The 17,752-nt window shown below is 37.9% G+C and overlaps 2 protein-coding genes across 2 annotated transcripts in view; both read right to left on the bottom strand.

The window, feature by feature from the left end:
* The window catches only part of LOC149168859 (condensin complex subunit 2-like), a 95,538-nt gene that overhangs the window by 72,860 nt on the left and 4,926 nt on the right, over positions 1-17,752 (bottom strand). Inside the window, exons 4-12 of the mRNA XM_089428450.1 lie at positions 8,244-8,314; positions 8,094-8,157; positions 7,755-7,961; positions 7,328-7,650; positions 7,052-7,199; positions 6,687-6,943; positions 6,096-6,126; positions 5,795-5,937; positions 1,607-1,717 (exon numbers count right to left, since the gene is read on the bottom strand). Of these exons, the coding sequence (XP_089284576.1) occupies positions 1,607-1,717; positions 5,795-5,937; positions 6,096-6,126; positions 6,687-6,943; positions 7,052-7,199; positions 7,328-7,650; positions 7,755-7,961; positions 8,094-8,157; positions 8,244-8,314 (1,355 nt within the window). The remainder of the gene's footprint in view (positions 1-1,606; positions 1,718-5,794; positions 5,938-6,095; positions 6,127-6,686; positions 6,944-7,051; positions 7,200-7,327; positions 7,651-7,754; positions 7,962-8,093; positions 8,158-8,243; positions 8,315-17,752) is intronic.
* On the bottom strand, positions 9,341-17,746 carry LOC149168860 (uncharacterized). The gene is made up of 3 exons (XM_089428053.1): positions 15,449-17,746; positions 15,064-15,338; positions 9,341-9,358 (listed from the first exon to the last, which is right to left on the bottom strand). The coding sequence occupies exons 1-3, from the start codon at positions 17,370-17,372 to the stop codon at positions 9,341-9,343; spliced, it is 2,217 nt and encodes a 738-aa protein (XP_089284179.1). The 5' UTR covers positions 17,373-17,746.

Raw genomic sequence — 17,752 nt, 5'->3', positions numbered from 1 at the left:
TAGGGGGATTAATCATTTCCTTTGAGCCAGCGAAATGATCTTCAATCTTCTTTGACCTTATCTCTGATACCATGTTGAGAAATTAATGCTAGTAGAATTAGGGTTACATTTCTCTTTCTTGATAATTACTTGAATTTTGTTGGATTCTTTTACTTATTTGTTATAATATCGTTCATCAAGCAATTACCAAATTATGTGTGTATGAAGATCACAAAAACACAAGACACAAGATGTAGACACTCTACCAAGAAAAAACCCCTATGTAGGGGAAAACCCAGTGAAAATCTCTTCCTTCAATAGTTTTTCCTTAGACTCTTCAACCTAGACACAAACCTCCTCCACACCAAGTCAGCCCTTCCTTCTTCGACCCAAACCTTCGACCTAGCAGCAACATCACTTTGACCCCAGCGACTTCGACTTGGCAGCACCTGGCAACAGCAACAGCTTCGACTTTGACAAAGAGACTTTGATCTCCTAAAGTAGCCCAAACGAGAGAGAGATAGACACCCCAAAACTTCGATTTTGTCCTTCCCTTCCTTCTTGACCAACTTCGCACTACTTTTAGCCTCCTCCTTCAACTTCGCACTTTTTCCCAGTTCTTTCTTGGATATCAAACTTGTGGGAGAGAGTGTATCCAAATGAATTCAATATGCTCCAATATATAGCTTCTGGTGAGGTCAAATTGCCCAATTGAGACCGACTTGGTGTGGAGGTGACATAATTCATTTTTGACTCAAAAATAATTATTTTTACATAATTCAAAAGCCCAAGAAGGGTCACATAAAATATACAATGACTCTAATGACTCAATATTAATCCTAGGAGTCCACAATGGAGACTTTGACTAATAAAATGATGACCCAAGCATGAAACCCATGATTTAATAAGTCATTGTAACAATAATAAAAAATTATTTTTCATTCTTTTGATAAATACATTTATCAAAACCAGGCCTAGTTACATTCTTCAAAACAGTCAAATAGCATGTAGGCTCCAAGATACCACTGTTGGACATCATGATATCATTAGCCACTTCTAGGGCTTAGATGTCAAGGGAGCTGATGGTTGATAACAATGTTTAAAGCTTCTTCCTTGATTCACTTTGAAGCCTTATCTAGTTTGATACTTTCGAGTTCCTAAGGTTCGGATGTATCTCTTTGAGCACGCACTTTGTAATTTTTTATATCTTTTGTAACTTTGTTGTTATCCTAGGAGATGCTTTAGCGCACAAAAGGTTTATGCATCTTTGTACTTCTTGAAATCCAATTGGCCAATTACAGCCACTAGTGGACAATAACAATTAAATTAAAGTAAATGTGTCATAGTAGTGGACGTTAAAAATTAATTCAATTATCTGTGCATAAATATAAACAGGAAGAGTCAATAGATTCTTGCTGGTTCCAGAATTTGAAAAAATAAAGTGGGGAGTACTGTCTGTGATTACTAATAAGAAAATAATATCTCAAAACTTGTAGTAGTTAAAAGTTGGATGAGAACCACTGGATACATGCAGGATCAATAGGATCAATAGGAAGTTGGAACCCTTCCCGCTTGCATTGCATACTATTTGTAAAAACAATTCTAAAACAAACAAAAAATGGCATACCATTTCTGATGCCCTCCAAAAGTCTTGCATAGAACCCCGAAGTGTCTTTTTCAAAACGTGGACATCAACTTGTTTTGATGTTTTGTCATAATCCACTTCAATCTTCTGAACCTGCAAAATAAATGCACACACAGTTACTTTGGCTAGCACGTAATGGATCAATTGAATTTTTCTAAGTACTGAAATGAATTTTCATAAAATTAAATTTCTATTTAACCACCACTAAAGAAGAAGCAAAGCAAACAAAAGGGGCATGATCAAATTCAGTGGAATCTCAATAAAATTGCATTGTGATGAATCAGAAAAGATTTTCAGTCATTCAAAGCTATGATATAGGAGAAATATCCTCACCGTCCTTGTTTTCCAGTTTCATTGTGTCATTCAAGAATGAACAAATCATACTTCAAAACCAAAACCATTTCCTACCAATACACGCCTTGGAATAATTTATATTACGGCTATCTTAGTTTCTCAGTTTTATTCCTGTCTTGATACTGGTAATGAATGATCATGTTCACACTTCAAATCATATGTGCCATTTCAGCAGAAATTTTCCATTTTCATTACATTTCTTCCTTCAAAGCTGATTTTTCTCATCTGAAGCTGCTCTCTTGATTTTTGATTGCTGTTCTTCTCTTGGGTTCTAAAATCTCATACCAGAGCAACAGGTGCCTGTTGATAGCATGACTCCATCTGACACTATCAAAATGGACACGAAATATGTGATCATTATAGGTTGGGCACCTTGATCCTAGCATGATAGTTGTTTATATAGAATCGATTGAATTTCATGCTAGAATAATTAGCATAGAAATAAACATGTGTCTGAGACTCTCAGACACTCATTTATTTGAGATTTTATGACAGCTTTGAACTTGCATGCCTGTATCATCTTACATGGTTACGATATACATGTGAGGATAGTCCATCCTGTATGGTCAATTGCAACACTGTATTAGAAGTATAACCATAGGTATTCTAGATAATATTATTAGCAATGTTATCAGAACCGGAACCAGGCAAGGATCAGACAGGGACTGGAATACTGGCCAGAAAATCAGGTTGAAGAACTAGACAGAAGAGGATCAGATAAGGGTTGGTTCATATTGGAGCAAGCCGGGAAATATTCAAAATCAGCTGGTTAAGGATAGAATAAGCCAACCTACCTAGTTTATAAACCAGTCCAGAACCGGTGGGGGGTAAAATGGTGCAGATTAGACAGCTTCAATAACGATGATTATTAATTATAGGCGTGTAGGATTACCATAAATGAATGCATCATAGACAAACAGGCTAATAGCTTTCCACACAAACTAAGAATCTTCGATGGTAATTTACCAATGCTAGGGGCACATCATTTGATCGTACTGTGCATGAACCAGTCCAAAAGAGAAGTTGAATGCAGAATACAGGATGCCTTGGAAAATTAATGAATGATTTTCACTGAAATATCCCCAAAGTCTGAAATTTAGGGAGAAAAAATTTAACTGGACACAAAATTTATAAATGATCTTTACTAGAATATTGCCAAAGTGTTGTATTTAGACGGATAGAAGTCTTCACTAGACATACATCAACAGGATAATGAATGAAAGGAGTAGAAAGACCATTAAATTATAACTGAAGCAATAACAGCTTGTTGTCGGCTACTTACGGCAGCAGAGCACAAAAAACATAAGAGACATACAAGATAGTGCAACCAAGAGATAAAAGTAACATGCAGTTCATATACGAAGCCAGACAGCAGTATAAGGTGAAACCAGTGGACATGGTCGGAATGGAGTATGTATTAATGACCCTCTTCAGAATTCTGACCTTTGAAACTTTTAAAAAAATTGCTGTTTCCATATTGAAACTCTGAAACTTGACTGAAACATGTTTCAGTTTCTATGAAATGCATTTCACATGTCGTAAATGTGTTTCAAACTTTCATACAAACTGTAACGCATTTCAATGTCTGTACAATGCTTTTCCGAATGAAATTTGTCTAATTTTGCTTTGATTTAATTGTTGGGAAACACATTTTTTGTTATATTACCTAATCAGAGGTTAATTATGAATTAACGTGACATCTAGAAACCTCTAAAACCAATTTTTTTCTTTAAAAAGGGTTTCACTCTCAATTTGCATCAAAATGTTGTTAATTAATGGTGATGTTAAATTCTTGAAGTAAAAGAAGTTTTCACTTGTACTGACATTTTTAACACTACCATTAATAGTCTCAGGATGTTTTGAGAGTAATTCCAACCTCATCGGTCTTCATATGCAGAAAGTAGAATTTCATATCTTATTCAAAAATCAGCAGACTTAACAGTTTTCAGAATTTCCGGATTATTTTCATTACATTCTATCACATATGAAGGTATGGAATTGGTAGTTAATGAAGAACGCTAAGCCCTTTATGTACCTTCATGTTAGTGATATTGCTTGTTGGACTCCTCTATCGTGGCCTTAGCAAAAATAAAACTCGAACCAAAAATACACACCTGTTTCCCCATATCATGCAACTTAGCAGTAAATTCTTTACTATACACATATCAATATGGCAATGAATGAGAGCAGAGTAGAAAGAAATAGAAATTACAATCAAAGAGATAACAGATGGCTGCAGGTTATTTGCGCAGCAAAGGATAAAATGCATAATGTAGCAGAGACATACAAGACATTGAGACCAGAAAACAAAGGTGAACATAGAAGTTCACATACAATACCATACAGCAAGAAGAGGTTTTCTAGTCCAAGGATGAGAGAAGTAGTGTTCAAAGCAAACACTTTCCTAGTAACCAGGAAAGGAAGGGAAAAATCTTGCCACTTGATTCAATGACAATAAATCACATTTTATAAAAGGAACATGTCTTCTCATCTAGGAAGAAAGTCGAAGACAAAATAACGTCCACCAACATGAAATCATTTGTACATTTATGGTAACCATCGAAGAAAGCATCACTCAACAAATTCCAGTCTTCAATAATGAGGTGGCCTTGGCGTAGAACTTCGGTGGCTTCAACCAAGCTTATATACATCAAAAAATATCAAGGATATCATGAGAAATGCTGTTAAATGCAAAATTGTTACAACAGATTATTGGAGAAGACTTTTGTGACATGACAAGCAATCATGTAGTAAGAGGATGTTGGCAATGCTTGCTAGAAAGATTAAAGTAGATCTCCAGGACAAATATGACATACCTGCCTCTATGAAGCAACAAGGGCAATAAATGTTTGAACATGTGAAGTGCCTCATAAATATTGTCCAGTATAAGAGAGCAACCATTCTACATGCAATGTCATTTAAATGTGTTGGCAAGCTTCTTTATTATATGATGCTGAACTGAAGGAGGAATGTGAATAGCAAAGATTCAAGTGAGAGTATTGTAATAGGAATAACCAGACCTATATAGCCATTTTTCTAAAGGATAAAAACAAGGAATGAGCTAAAAAGTAAAGAGAGGTTTGACACAGTATAAGATGCATAGCATGTCAGAGATGAACTGTTATTCTGTAGTGCTAGCAACACCAGATACACATTCGGAGTCCACACAAAGGTAAATACCCAATGACAAAGGGAAATTTTCACTTCTCATCCAAGCTACAGATCAACTGGAGTGCTGGAGTACATATGGGAAAGTTGGAATCAATGACCCTATAATTAAGGTTCAATTTTCAATGAGGCCACAAAGCGCACTGAGAAAACCAGAAGCAGTTTTCCTGCAAACAATCTGTAAGAGTAAAATTAAAAAGACTGTATTCCCATTCATTTCCTCTGACCACCTAAGCATTTTATGAGACCAAAATATGTTTATGACTGTGGAATGGAAACAATGAAGAAAAAACAAACTATCATCCAACAAAAATAAAAATAATTCCACCAGCAACAAAAGTCAGGATCTGATAATAGACAAGGGCAACATAATGATATGATATTACTATCCCAGAATTCAAAATTAAACATTAAGCAGGATTGGATGTGACCCATTTTGTTTCATTCACAATCTCATTCCTTACTTTTCTCTCAAAAAAATTATATTTCTGAGACTTCTCTGCCTTGAAATTGCTTCAACTTTTATAAAGGATGTATGGTAGAAATTTGAAAGTAAACCTTGAAAGATATTAAAAGTCACTGACAGCAAATAGATGTCAGAAACTCAAAGAAGCAATTTATAAAAGTAACCCAATTGCAAAATCAAACCTTTCGAGGTTGAGCAACCATTTTCTCATTTGAAAATTCCTCCTCAATATCACCTTGTGCATCATCCCAGTTAGGCTCAAACCCATCCTTATTGCCCCACGTACCTGATGGTTCAAAACTGTTGCTATTTTCAATAGAATCGTCTGAAACAAAGAGGATAAAGTAGTTCTCAGTATAATCTCAAGACTCTGATTAATTAAATTATAATAGTACTGTAAGATTTCCATCAGAGGTAGCATCAAAAAAGCAGATAATGCCCAAAACTAATCAGAAAATAAAAATATAAAAAGACGACACTTACCAGATACTTTTCTTCCATGCCTCCCAATACACTGCAAACACAAAACATAATAAGATGAATGTAGAACATAAATGTGGGTTCATTAATAGTGAAAACAGAAATTTGTATCATAGTTATGTAGCATAGAATGCGAGGATGAAAAAAAGGTCCCCTTTTATGGGGAAAATAAATGAAAAATAAGGCTCTAGCATAAACTAAAAACTAACAAATTTCAACTAACTTTTAGGCCTTATTCTACATGCTGGCCACCCCCTGCTGTTTCAAATATACAGATTTGGAACAACTGTAAGCAAGCACCCTTAAGATCGCTGCATCACCAAGTCCACATTTTTTATATGAATGAGGTAATCAATATTTTTTCTAGTTTTGCTTTGTTTAATATTTTATTGGTTTCATCCCCTACAACAGCACCTGAGATTTTGCCCTCCCCTCTCCCATTGCAGAAACTCATCCCCAGGTCCTCCCATATCCCCATTCCCATTCTTTGAAATTCACTGATTCACTGCAACATAGCATAATGGTATGCTCAATCGTAAGTGCAATATACAAGACTAAAGTTCAGCAGTAGTACTCCAAGGAAAATGTGTTTACCATAACAGAAGGCAGTAAGAACAGCTTTACAAGCCCCTCTGGTTGGTAGTGACAGTCTTCTGGAAGAGTAGTTTTCCCGGAGGAGCTACTCTGAGGCAATAACAATGACCGCTGATTTTTGGGTGGAGCAAAGGCAGAACCAGTCTCAGTGTCAGGACGATTCAAAAAATCAATTGAAAATGGTTCCCTTTTTCTTCTCTTTAGTTTATTGTCATTTGAAGATGCTTCATTCCCAACATCTGAACTGTGTTGTACATCTGCATAATATCGCATGCACCAACCATCAGAGATTCCTATTCAGAGAACCTGATTAAATTAAATGATGGTTGCAGCAAGAAAGATCCATAAGGACTTAAGACATCCACCTTTAACTCTCCGATACTTCCAATGATCAGGACCAGCCCAAGCATTTGATCTGGATGACACCCCCATCCCTAAAAACAAATAATCAATTGTTTTTTCACTTAATAAATCTTTATTGTACTCCAACTCTAATTCACCATAACCCATCTCCTGAAAATAAAACACGATTTCAATAAGGTATTATGAAATCAGACACGATATCAAAATTACTATCCAGATATAAATACTAAAAACAGAAGTGGTGACTTAATTTCTATTATTATAAATGACACACAAACCTCATTGTCAGGCCACTCTGAAGTAACAGCACCACCAGAAACAGAGTCCAGGCTATTCAAGCCATCATCCTTCAGAACTCCACCATTGTCATTGCATTCAAAGTCCTGAGGGCTTACATCAAAAGCTTCATCCATTCCAACTTCTTCATCAAGGCTTTCTTGGTTATCAAGAGAAGAATCAAGTGTCTCATCTTCATTTTGCATTGTGAGAATGGCCTCAGCTGAATTCCGGTAAGGATCATCAAACAATCTTAGAATTTCCTTTAGTGTTGGTGAGATCTCCCTTTTAGTTTGTAAATCCATCACCATTTGCTCAATACAATCTGCATCACAAAAAAGGTCAGGTGCCATTTACAAAATTGGGATAAGAAAAGTAAAAACCAATCTTTTGGCAGCACTGCTGGGCAGGTAGCAGTGCAGGCAATACCTTTTATGAAAGAGATGTTAATTGTCTCAAAACTCTCTTTGTTTTGTGTAAATCCAGATTTCATACTTTTCCCTGGAATGTCCCAGGAGTCAAACACTATCCGGCAATCATTGTAAACACCAAGGGTGTTGAGAAGAAGACCCTTGGCCCCTCCCTCGTCAAATTGTGCAGAGGTTTGATGATACAGAGGATCTACCGTAAAAGCAACTGTAGAGAATAAAAGCTAATGCAACGTAAGCATTAAATATGACAAGATTTCCACATAAAAGTTTCAAAATCCTAATATTATGAAGGAAATAGAATTACCCATCCCTCCGTGCTAAGAAATTAAAATATTACCATCAAACTTCTTTACATTCAATGACTCAAAAGAAGGTTCCAAAGTACTCGAGGGATCTGATATCTGCAAAATAGATTGCAAAAAGATCATGTCATGTATAATTTTCTGCCCCTTCAAGAATTTCTAGGTATTAACAGTTTTTGACAGACCTTTTGGAAATTCTTCTTCCCATCACTTTGATCTTGATCTGTCAATCCATTTTCACCCTCTTCACCATTTCCTGGAAATCATTATTAAGTATTGAGTCAGTGACTCAGTGGATGGATGCCCGAGATACCAGCTCATAATTTACTGGCAAGTTATTCTGATATAAACTACAAGATATGTCAAAGTCACACCAATGCAATTAATCCTAGATGATATTATTCGTAAAGCCATTTTGAAATAAAATGTTATTGGCCTCTTCTTTTAGATATCTCAAAAAACACATTTTAAGCAATTTGACGCTAGCCTAGGGATCTGCATGTTTAATGTGCCAGAGAGTGGTACAGAGAATGATTGAAGCTGATTATCTTCTCTTGTCTAGCATGCTTGAACCACATCTTTTTTTCAAGTTCTAAACTGAGATATACATCGGTAGTTTTATTATCACTTTAATTGAAGTTTTCAATTGGGATCTATTACATGGTATCAAAGAAGCAATGTCTTTATTCTAGCTACTAGTACTATTACCACTTCAACAACTATTACCAACATTTAAAAAAAACAGCAAATTTACTCTCCAAACAGCTCCAGAGCAGGGAACCCTTGACACATCCGGCTACCTCTCAGTCCCATAGGAATGCCCAAAGACCTATTCAAAGTTTCTTCTTTCCGACCTTGAATGCTAGGAGTATCCTTCGCTCATACGTTCCCCCGGGATCATATGATCAGATCCACTGCTGAGCCCAGGGGACTTAGACAACGAACCTGTACCCAGCTTCACCTCCCTTTCCACAAGTAATTAGATGTAGGAGCCCCTGACATCTCCAGCGCCAATGCCAGACCTTACCATCTCACTAACTCATTCCTTTTTAGCAGGCCATTGTGCTGCAGACTATTGAGTATTTTGTATTATACAACAGTCTCTTATATACGTGTTGTTGCAGCACTACCACTGGTTTCTTTCTCTCTATATGTTATTTTTAGCATTTTTTTAAGGAGATGCACTTGCACTCCCACATTGTAGTCATACTGACTGTACTCTTCTTCAGTTCCATTGACCTACTTTTGTGGTCATCAGTTGGACATTGATAAATTTACTTACTCACTCACTCTTAAGCACCTGGAAAACCACACCTAGAACATATAAGTCAAAGAATAATTGATAAAAAAATGGAACAGGGGAGAACAGAACTGAAGACAATATATGCAAAGATCTCAAGGAAAGGGAATGAAATGTATTGGCTAAATACTACTGCTCAGCAGACAAGCACAGGAGACACCTCACCTGCCAACAAACGAAGTCCAGATGAAACCACCTCTCACAAAGCAAACACCAATTTAGTATATTGACTAAAACAATAAGTATCAATAATTAATGAGGCAACACGTTTGATGCCTTCGATACATTCCTTTTGTGTTTGTTCTCTCCTTCATTCCAAAAGTATACTTACGTTGCTTAAGTTATCAGCCAATTGAAATAAGTATGAACACGGATCCCTTCACCCACAATTGTCCATGTAACGCAATAAAATGTAGGTTGATTCAACATCAGTAGAGTTCAGTTTCTTCCTTGGTGTTAAAACCTATATTAAGAGGCATAACCACAAAGATTTTAATGATAATTTTTCTAGACGGTGCTAATGTTCTAGTTTAAACAACAGTAGGCAATTTGAATGGATTTTGAATGGATTCCTTCATTGTTTTTTTGATCGATCTTAGATTTGAGTTGAGAAATAGATTACACAACTAGGAGAATGTGCAGTGCAAAATAAACGTATGGGATGGGCTGATAGAGTAGCTAGGTGAAAAAACATAACTAACTTAGAAAGAAAGGTAGAAATCATATTATTGTCCACATATACCAAAAACATTCAATGGCACTAAGTTAGAATATGCATCACAACAAGGGGTAGGCCAATTAGGCAAATCGAACTCATTAGAGATGGTATAAATAAATGAGAGGTGATTCATTTCTCTCATTGTCACTTGGATTGGGTTATTAGCTCTTGTGAGAATTTCGCATTCCCTTTTGGAGGACGAGTTTGGTTTCATGGAAAGAATTTTGATGTTTGGATTCTATCTTCTTGGTCTTGGAGCTTCATTATTGGCATAATTTGATGATTGGATATACTCATTTGTACATGTAAGTGATATTTTTCATGTTTATTCTTGTTATTTACTTTGTCACATGAATGTTGCTAGGATTTTCACTATATAGGTCTGAAATTTACTACTATTCTATGCGAAATTGTGGAAATTTTGGTCTTTTGAAGCGTTGCATCATTGCATGTGTCATGTATGAATGGATGAATGTTCCTAGAGGTTATCTTTGTTGAAAATACCTTGATAAGTCATCAATTATTGCATATTGAAGTATAAAATCTTTTGGCAGCTACTCTCATGCCCTAATTGCCATGCGAAGTTGTCTAGAGGTCTCCTTGATTGGGTATAGTCTCTCCAAATCACAAGTTCATCTTGACTCCATCTCTCCCAAAGGCAAGGTACTAATCCATCCACTGGTGGTCACCTAAACGCTTATCTTTCTTGCCTCCTCTCTCTCTTTCTAGGCCTAGCCACCATAGGTCACCTAGGGCATCGAATAAATCTCATTGTAGCCATCAAAACACCTCGATTTTTGGTCCATAACTGCGCTAGGGTTTCCTCTAGAGGCCCTCCAAATTTGAAGCAATTTTGACAGGGGATCCCAAGATATAGCAAGCCCTAGCTCAAGGACCATTTCTTGCCCTAGGTTTCCCTTGGCTAGTGTCCTCATTTGGATCATTGCATTTAATCCTTAAAATAAAATGTGTCCTTTGATCCTCTTCTCTTCTCTAATTAGGTCAAGTGCCTCCTCAGTTGATCAACTCCATATCCTTGACCTAGTTCTGGGCCCAGTTGGTCTTTTGTGGTCCCGCAACTTTATAACTCTAATTTCACAAAGATCACATAAAGGACAATTCTCCATAAGGATTTTCCGGCCTAGGAATCATCTTTACAAGATATACTCACAAACCCTAGCCTCAGGAATCTTCTTAGCCCTTCCTAAAGAGCATATCACCTTGCTTCCTGAGCAAGAAAGCCATATAATTGAGTCTCTCTTGTGAATATGCCTTAAGAATCACTCCTTATCCTCTTATTGATCCATTCATCTAGTGATTCCCCTTACATTGGGTCTCCTCCTATCGGTGAAAGCTTGTAAAGAGCAGGGAGCCTTAGCTGAGGTGACAGTGGGCTATCGATGTGTTCCTGCCCTTGACCTAGTAGCTGCTCCATAGGATCCCCCCCTCCCAGGATCCCTGCTAGTTTGAGCGTTAATAGGCTCCATGAAAAGCAAGAACCATATCCAATCCCTTGGAACGTAATCAACCCAAGGGTGATCAAACGAGCCAAGTCAAAGCATAGTATGTGATAGATCTATGGTTTTATCTTGAAGACACATTATCAAAGAGGGCACTTTATACTAGCACTTCAAATAATCACTAGAAAAAAGATGTGATACATCTAGTACACCCTAAAGGGCCCCTAATGAGTGCCACATTAATGAACAGGGACAACAACTCTTTGCCAATGTATCTAAAAAGAGTTTAATGGTGCCCAGAAATTCCTAAAAAGGGAACAATTGCCCCTTGTCTCATATCAAAAACATATGGAAGATAAAGGGCTCTTTAAGAAACAAAGCTTATAAATATGCTTCTCTTGATGGATATGTTGTCATATCTTCACTCTCTACTAATCCAAGCACACACCCTAAGTTGTCAGAGGAAATTCTGTAGGTATTTCTAAATTTGCACTTTTAAACATTTCAAAAATTTCACCTCGTTTACTTGATGTTCCCCAAATCTATCTCATAGAACTTTCATCCTTGTGGCTAAATTTGAAATATTTGTTGCAACAACAAATACTTCAACTCTATTCAACTTTTTCACTAGGCAAGTTCAAGAAGTTAGGCATTGAAAATATAATTGAAGGACAGATAAATACACATGCCTTAGAGCACAATCTCAACCAACACACAGGCTTGAAATTACTTTTCTGATAGCAGGTTCATAACAATCCTAATTATGTTTCTTAGCTTCATCTAGGCATGCTAAAACACATGACATTTCAGCCCGGCTATACCAACAAATCGCCATATTAAACGGACATGAAACTAACCATTAAACATAAGTATAAAAACTTTGATTTTCAATCTACAACATATAAATTTATGGCAGATATAGTACACTTCGTCCATTACACGAACGAAAATAAATCTCAACACCTTATATCATACAAAGCAAGTACAACAAATCCCTTCAGCTCATCCCAAGCAAGGACCCTACAATTTGCTCCCAAACACTAGGTAGGGCATCAATTGTCAACAATAGACCCTAACCAACAATATGAAGGATGGCTAGGCATCCCACCAATTATCCAGACACACTAAAGGCTCCACGAGAAGCTAGCATCAACACCAACTAGTCCACCCTTAGATCTCTCACTTGCACCCCACAAGCTATCAAGGAGATTCACCAAGTATGCATCACTCCACTAGCATCCAAGTGCTACAATTCTTGCTCTAGGGCTTCATCCCACAAACCCTAGGTCTAGCTTACAGCAAGACTTCAAGAAAATCCTAGCACTAAAATCTTCTCTAGGGGTACTTCACACAAACCCTATGTATTCCAACTCTTGTATCACACAAGCACAAAGACTCCAAAACCAATACATCAAGATTAAAAGTAAATACTTGAATAGTTTTTTATGACAAAGGAGGAGATAGGCCAACAATATATAAGTGCTCTAAGGCCATAACAACCTATTCTAAGTCACTAGACTAGGTCCACAAGTATAGCACTCCTCTACCAAGAGAGTACACATCCTTAGATGGTTGAGCACCAATTCCCAAGTGAAGCACTCTCCAATCTAAGCCTCCATATGTCAAGCACTCCTCATCACAAGGATCCACAATCTCCAAGACAGGACCCCAAGCTCAACACCCTTCCATGTGTGTAATTGGTTCCACAAGCAACCGCTAGTGGAGTGCCCTCCAAGCAAGACAGCCTCAAGCCTAACACTTTACCTCCACATGCGTAGCATGTGGTCCTAAATCCAGAAGGGCTAAGGCACCCTTACTCCTCATGCCTAGCACTCTTCCACCAGATAGCTCAACCTTTTATGCCAAGCACCCATCCTCCTCAACATGCACCTATGTAGATGTCAACCACCACGTAATATAACTAGCTCCACAAGAAGTGTGGTTCCTCTAGCACATATCCCATGAGCAAGCAACCACCTATAGTAAACTCTCCAAATGTCAATCAATCAAAATAATCTAAGATAGAACAAAGGGTTAAGCTTTCACCATGCATCCCACCCATCACATGAAGCACGCCCCCATAATCTTATCTTCTAGCTAGCTAAGGTAAGACCAACACCTTGTCTAAGTGAAAAGCATTTTGCATGGCAAACATGTCCCTTTATGAGGGAAAGGCCATCTCTTTCATAAGGAAAAGTAGATGAGGGGGCATGTAAGGAGGATTTATGTGGAAGAAGGTGATTAATATACCTACTAGCTATAAGCTTAACAAGGCTTTTAAGAGATAACATCTTTGAATATGCCTCTTTAAAGTGGAATGAGTTTTGAAGGTGTTATCCCTCAAGTTGTTTCCACTCTCACAAGGTTAATGTCAAGGCATAATGTGTAGGAAAACTCCCTACAATGTTTTAGACCTCAAAGCTAACTCCTAGGTCAGGAAGAGATACCCTCAACAAATAAAATATTTTCTTTGAGCACGCAAGCCAAGTTTTTCAAATATGGTACACCAACTCTACTTGTTTACTGTAAAAAATTCTGAATCCTACTTGTGTTCTTCATTTTAACAAGTTATTTTCAAAAATATTCAGAAAATAATAATGCAAATACATTGCAGCCTACACCACTATACAGATCAAGTACTGAAAAATAAATGAGACAACCACACAAAGGACACACTTATTTTTGGACTAAACGTCCCCGAAAAACCCAATGCGTGAAAATCGGTGCAGCAAATATGAGGGTTTTATTATTAAGCAGATTTTTTAATACAACTAGGGTGCCAAATACGGCTCACCCAACAGAGAATAAACCCGGTAGAAGCAGTGTTTTTAAAACCGGAACCGGTGACCGAACCGGTCCACCTAGCTAACCGGTTTACCGACCGGAACCGGTCTAACCGGGACTGGTTTGGTCTAAACGAACCGGTTTTTAAAAAATACATTAAATAATTAATTTTTAATGAAACAAAACTATTTTTAAGATGTAAAACCATGATTCCAAGCCAATAGAGACAAAATATGCAAAGTTTGCTCATTTATATACCATGCAAAGGTGAATATATCAAAATGGCACCGAGTGCAATACATATCATCGACAAAATAGCAAAATACATAAGAAATGAGGCTCTAAATGGCCTATAAAGTCCAAAAACAATGCTGCAAGCTATGAGGCCATTGGCCTACTACAAGTCTACAGTGTACACATGATCAATCATCAAGATCATCACCACTACTAGACACAGGATCATCATCAGGAGCTACATAGACATCATCTGGTTCAGAGTCTGAGGATGCCTCTGCCTCATCTGCAACATCAGTATCAATGCCACCAATGACAATAGAAGTGGACCTAGTGGAAGCACGAGTTTGTCGACCTGCACGACTAGTGCCTTCCATTGGTTCCTTGCCTTTCCTTGATGCCGCTACTGATCCTGGTTCTGATGCCGCCACATAATCTGCCTCATCCTCCGCTAAAGCCATGTCGATATCAAAATCAGCCTCAAACACAGGATCTTCAGTCTCCTCCACCCATTCTGATGTTGGATCAATATCGTCCAACACAATGGGATCTAGATCAGGTGACTTGCTCATCATTTGGTTCCTCCTCAGTCGAAGGTTGTATTGCACAAAAACAAGATCATTTAACCGTTTTTGTTCCAAACGGTTTCTCTTCTTCGTGTGTATGCACTCAAAAACAGACCAATTGCGCTCACAACCTGAAGCACTGCAAGTTTGACTGAGGACTCTAATTGCAAACCTTTGCAATTGAGGACACTGGCCACCAAATGACTCCCACCAATGTGCTGCAAAGAAAAAGACAATAATTAGTAACTTAGTTTATAATTTGAATTGTAAAGAACGTAAACAATTTTAACTTGAAATGAAAAACAAAATGGAAATTGGAATTGCTTACCTGGTTGGTCCACATCTCTTGCCATCTTTGCCAAGTTTTTGCCAAAAGTACCACTTGCTTGATTGAAAATAGTAAGCTGTCTATGTATATCCAACTGGTCTACATGGTTAGGGACCATGCGCTCCAAGCAATCAATCAATCCAGCTCTGACCTCCCCATCATGCTGATCTCCTAGCCGATTTTTATAGTGATACCTTGGGTTCAAAAAATACCCGGCTGCATGTATAGGACGATGGAGTTGATTGTTCCATCTGTTATCAATGATCTCCCATATACGGCCATATTTAGCTAACCTGTCATTGTAAGCTGCCCGTATCTGCTCCTTTGCCTGATCCATAGCTTCATAAATGTAGCCCATGGCCAATCTTTCCCCATCCACCAACCTTAGCACCTTAACAAGGGGCTCGGTAATTTTCACAAGCTCTACAGACCTTTTCCAAAAATAAGTGTCTAACACTTTCTTTTTGGTGTCTTTTCCATCTGGTCTACGAGCCCACCGAGATTCAGACCATTCATCAGAGGAAAACATTTTCTGCAAGTTTCTATGTTGACCATTGAGACATTGCAACGTGAGGAAGTGAGTTGCAAATCTCGTAATTGCAGGCCTAACAAGCTCTTTGCCTCCAGTGTGTTTCCTCATTAGGCTCAATACCCATGAGTGGTTGTAAATGTATTTTGTAATGCACTTGGCATGCTCTACAGTGTTTTTTACCCACTCCACCTTGCCTATATCCTCAAGCATGAGGTCTATGCAATGTGCAGCACATGGAGTCCAAAATATGGTATTATATTTGGCCTCAAGCATCTTTCCAGCAAGAACATAGTTTGAGGCATTATCAGTGATGACCTGCACAACATGCTGCTCCCCAACTTCCTGAATAATGTTATCCAAAAGCTCAAATAGAAGGCTTGCATCCTTTACCCTATCAGATGCATCAACTGATTTCAAAAACATGGTTCCTTGAGGGCAAGAAACAAGGAAATTAATGATAGTGCGGTTCTTTCCATCGGTCCATCCATCTGACATAATGGAACAACCTGTTTTGACCCATGACTCTCTAAACTCAGTCAAATACTCATCAATGGAAGATATCTCTTTTTGCAAAAGAGCTCCCCTCAAGTCATGCATACTAGGGCCTTTGAAGCCCTTTCCTGCAGCTATAACAGAGTCCCACATAGCTTGGTAATAAGGTGAGCGAGCAGCATTAAATGGGATATCTGAATCATACCACCATATAGCAATGTATTGGTGAGAAGTTTCTTTGCATTGTTTTTTCCAATGCTGATCCAAAGTGGGTTGAGAACTTGGCTGGGAGGAAGTGGGATTAGATTTAGAAGAAGCAATGGTGGCAGAAGATGAGAAATAACTTTGGATGTTTGGTCTCTTTGGTCCTTTTGATGGTTGGCCAACTCCAACAGAAGGATGAACATAGTGAAAGGGGTCATTGGTGGAAGGGATAGAAGTGGAGTCTTGAATCTCATAATCATCATACCCACTCTCTTTCATGGCTTCTAATAATTCCCTCTTCCTTGCAATTTCATCTTGGATGGCCTTCTCCCTAGCCTTATCCTCATAAAATTTTTCAAGCTTGGCAATGTATTCTGCCCTAATAGGACCTAACAGTGCATTTGGTGCATCACATGGCTTTACTTGGCCTCTTACCCCAGCCAAGTGTTGTTTCAACCTAAGAATACCCCCACCTCCAATAGATTTATGGCATAATTTGCATATCATTTTTCCCTCAACTACATCACAATGAGCCCATGCACTGTCCTTTCCTTTTGGAGCCATGTTTGCTTGAAATAATAACAATTTGCAAATAAATCTGCCATTTAAAAAAAAAATTGCAGCTAAGGAACATGGAAAACCAATGATAAATGTAGGAAAAAAAATGCACATGCAAGCTACAAAATTTGATAGCATAGAGCTAGAGAGTTCATAGGCTTAGCATAGATGATAGATCATTGAAGTGAGAAGTTTATAGCACAAAAAAAATAATTCATGGACAGCAGACCCAAATGAGGAATTATCAAGTGCAAATCCTTACCTGGAAATGCAAAGTAGCTCCCTTAGCCTCCTCTTGATGATGGCAACTCCACTGACAGCTACACACTATCTCCAAAATAGCTCCAACTCCAACTCCAAGATGACTACTTCAGCAAAAACTCCACACTCTCCAAGCTCACAAACAAACTCACAAACACTCCAAATCAGTTGTGTGAGACAAATGAGAGTGAGAGGGGTGTCTTATAGCAAGTGTGAGGGTGTTTTTGGAGGGAAAATCCCTTTCCCTCACCCCCAAA

Source organism: Pinus tabuliformis, chromosome 4_2 (assembly GCF_031772625.1).
Source record: "Pinus tabuliformis cultivar Carrire ecotype Pingquan chromosome 4_2, CPIR1, whole genome shotgun sequence".
Taxonomy (NCBI): domain Eukaryota; kingdom Viridiplantae; phylum Streptophyta; class Pinopsida; order Pinales; family Pinaceae; genus Pinus; species Pinus tabuliformis.
This window is presented reverse-complemented; position numbering and strand designations above follow the sequence as displayed.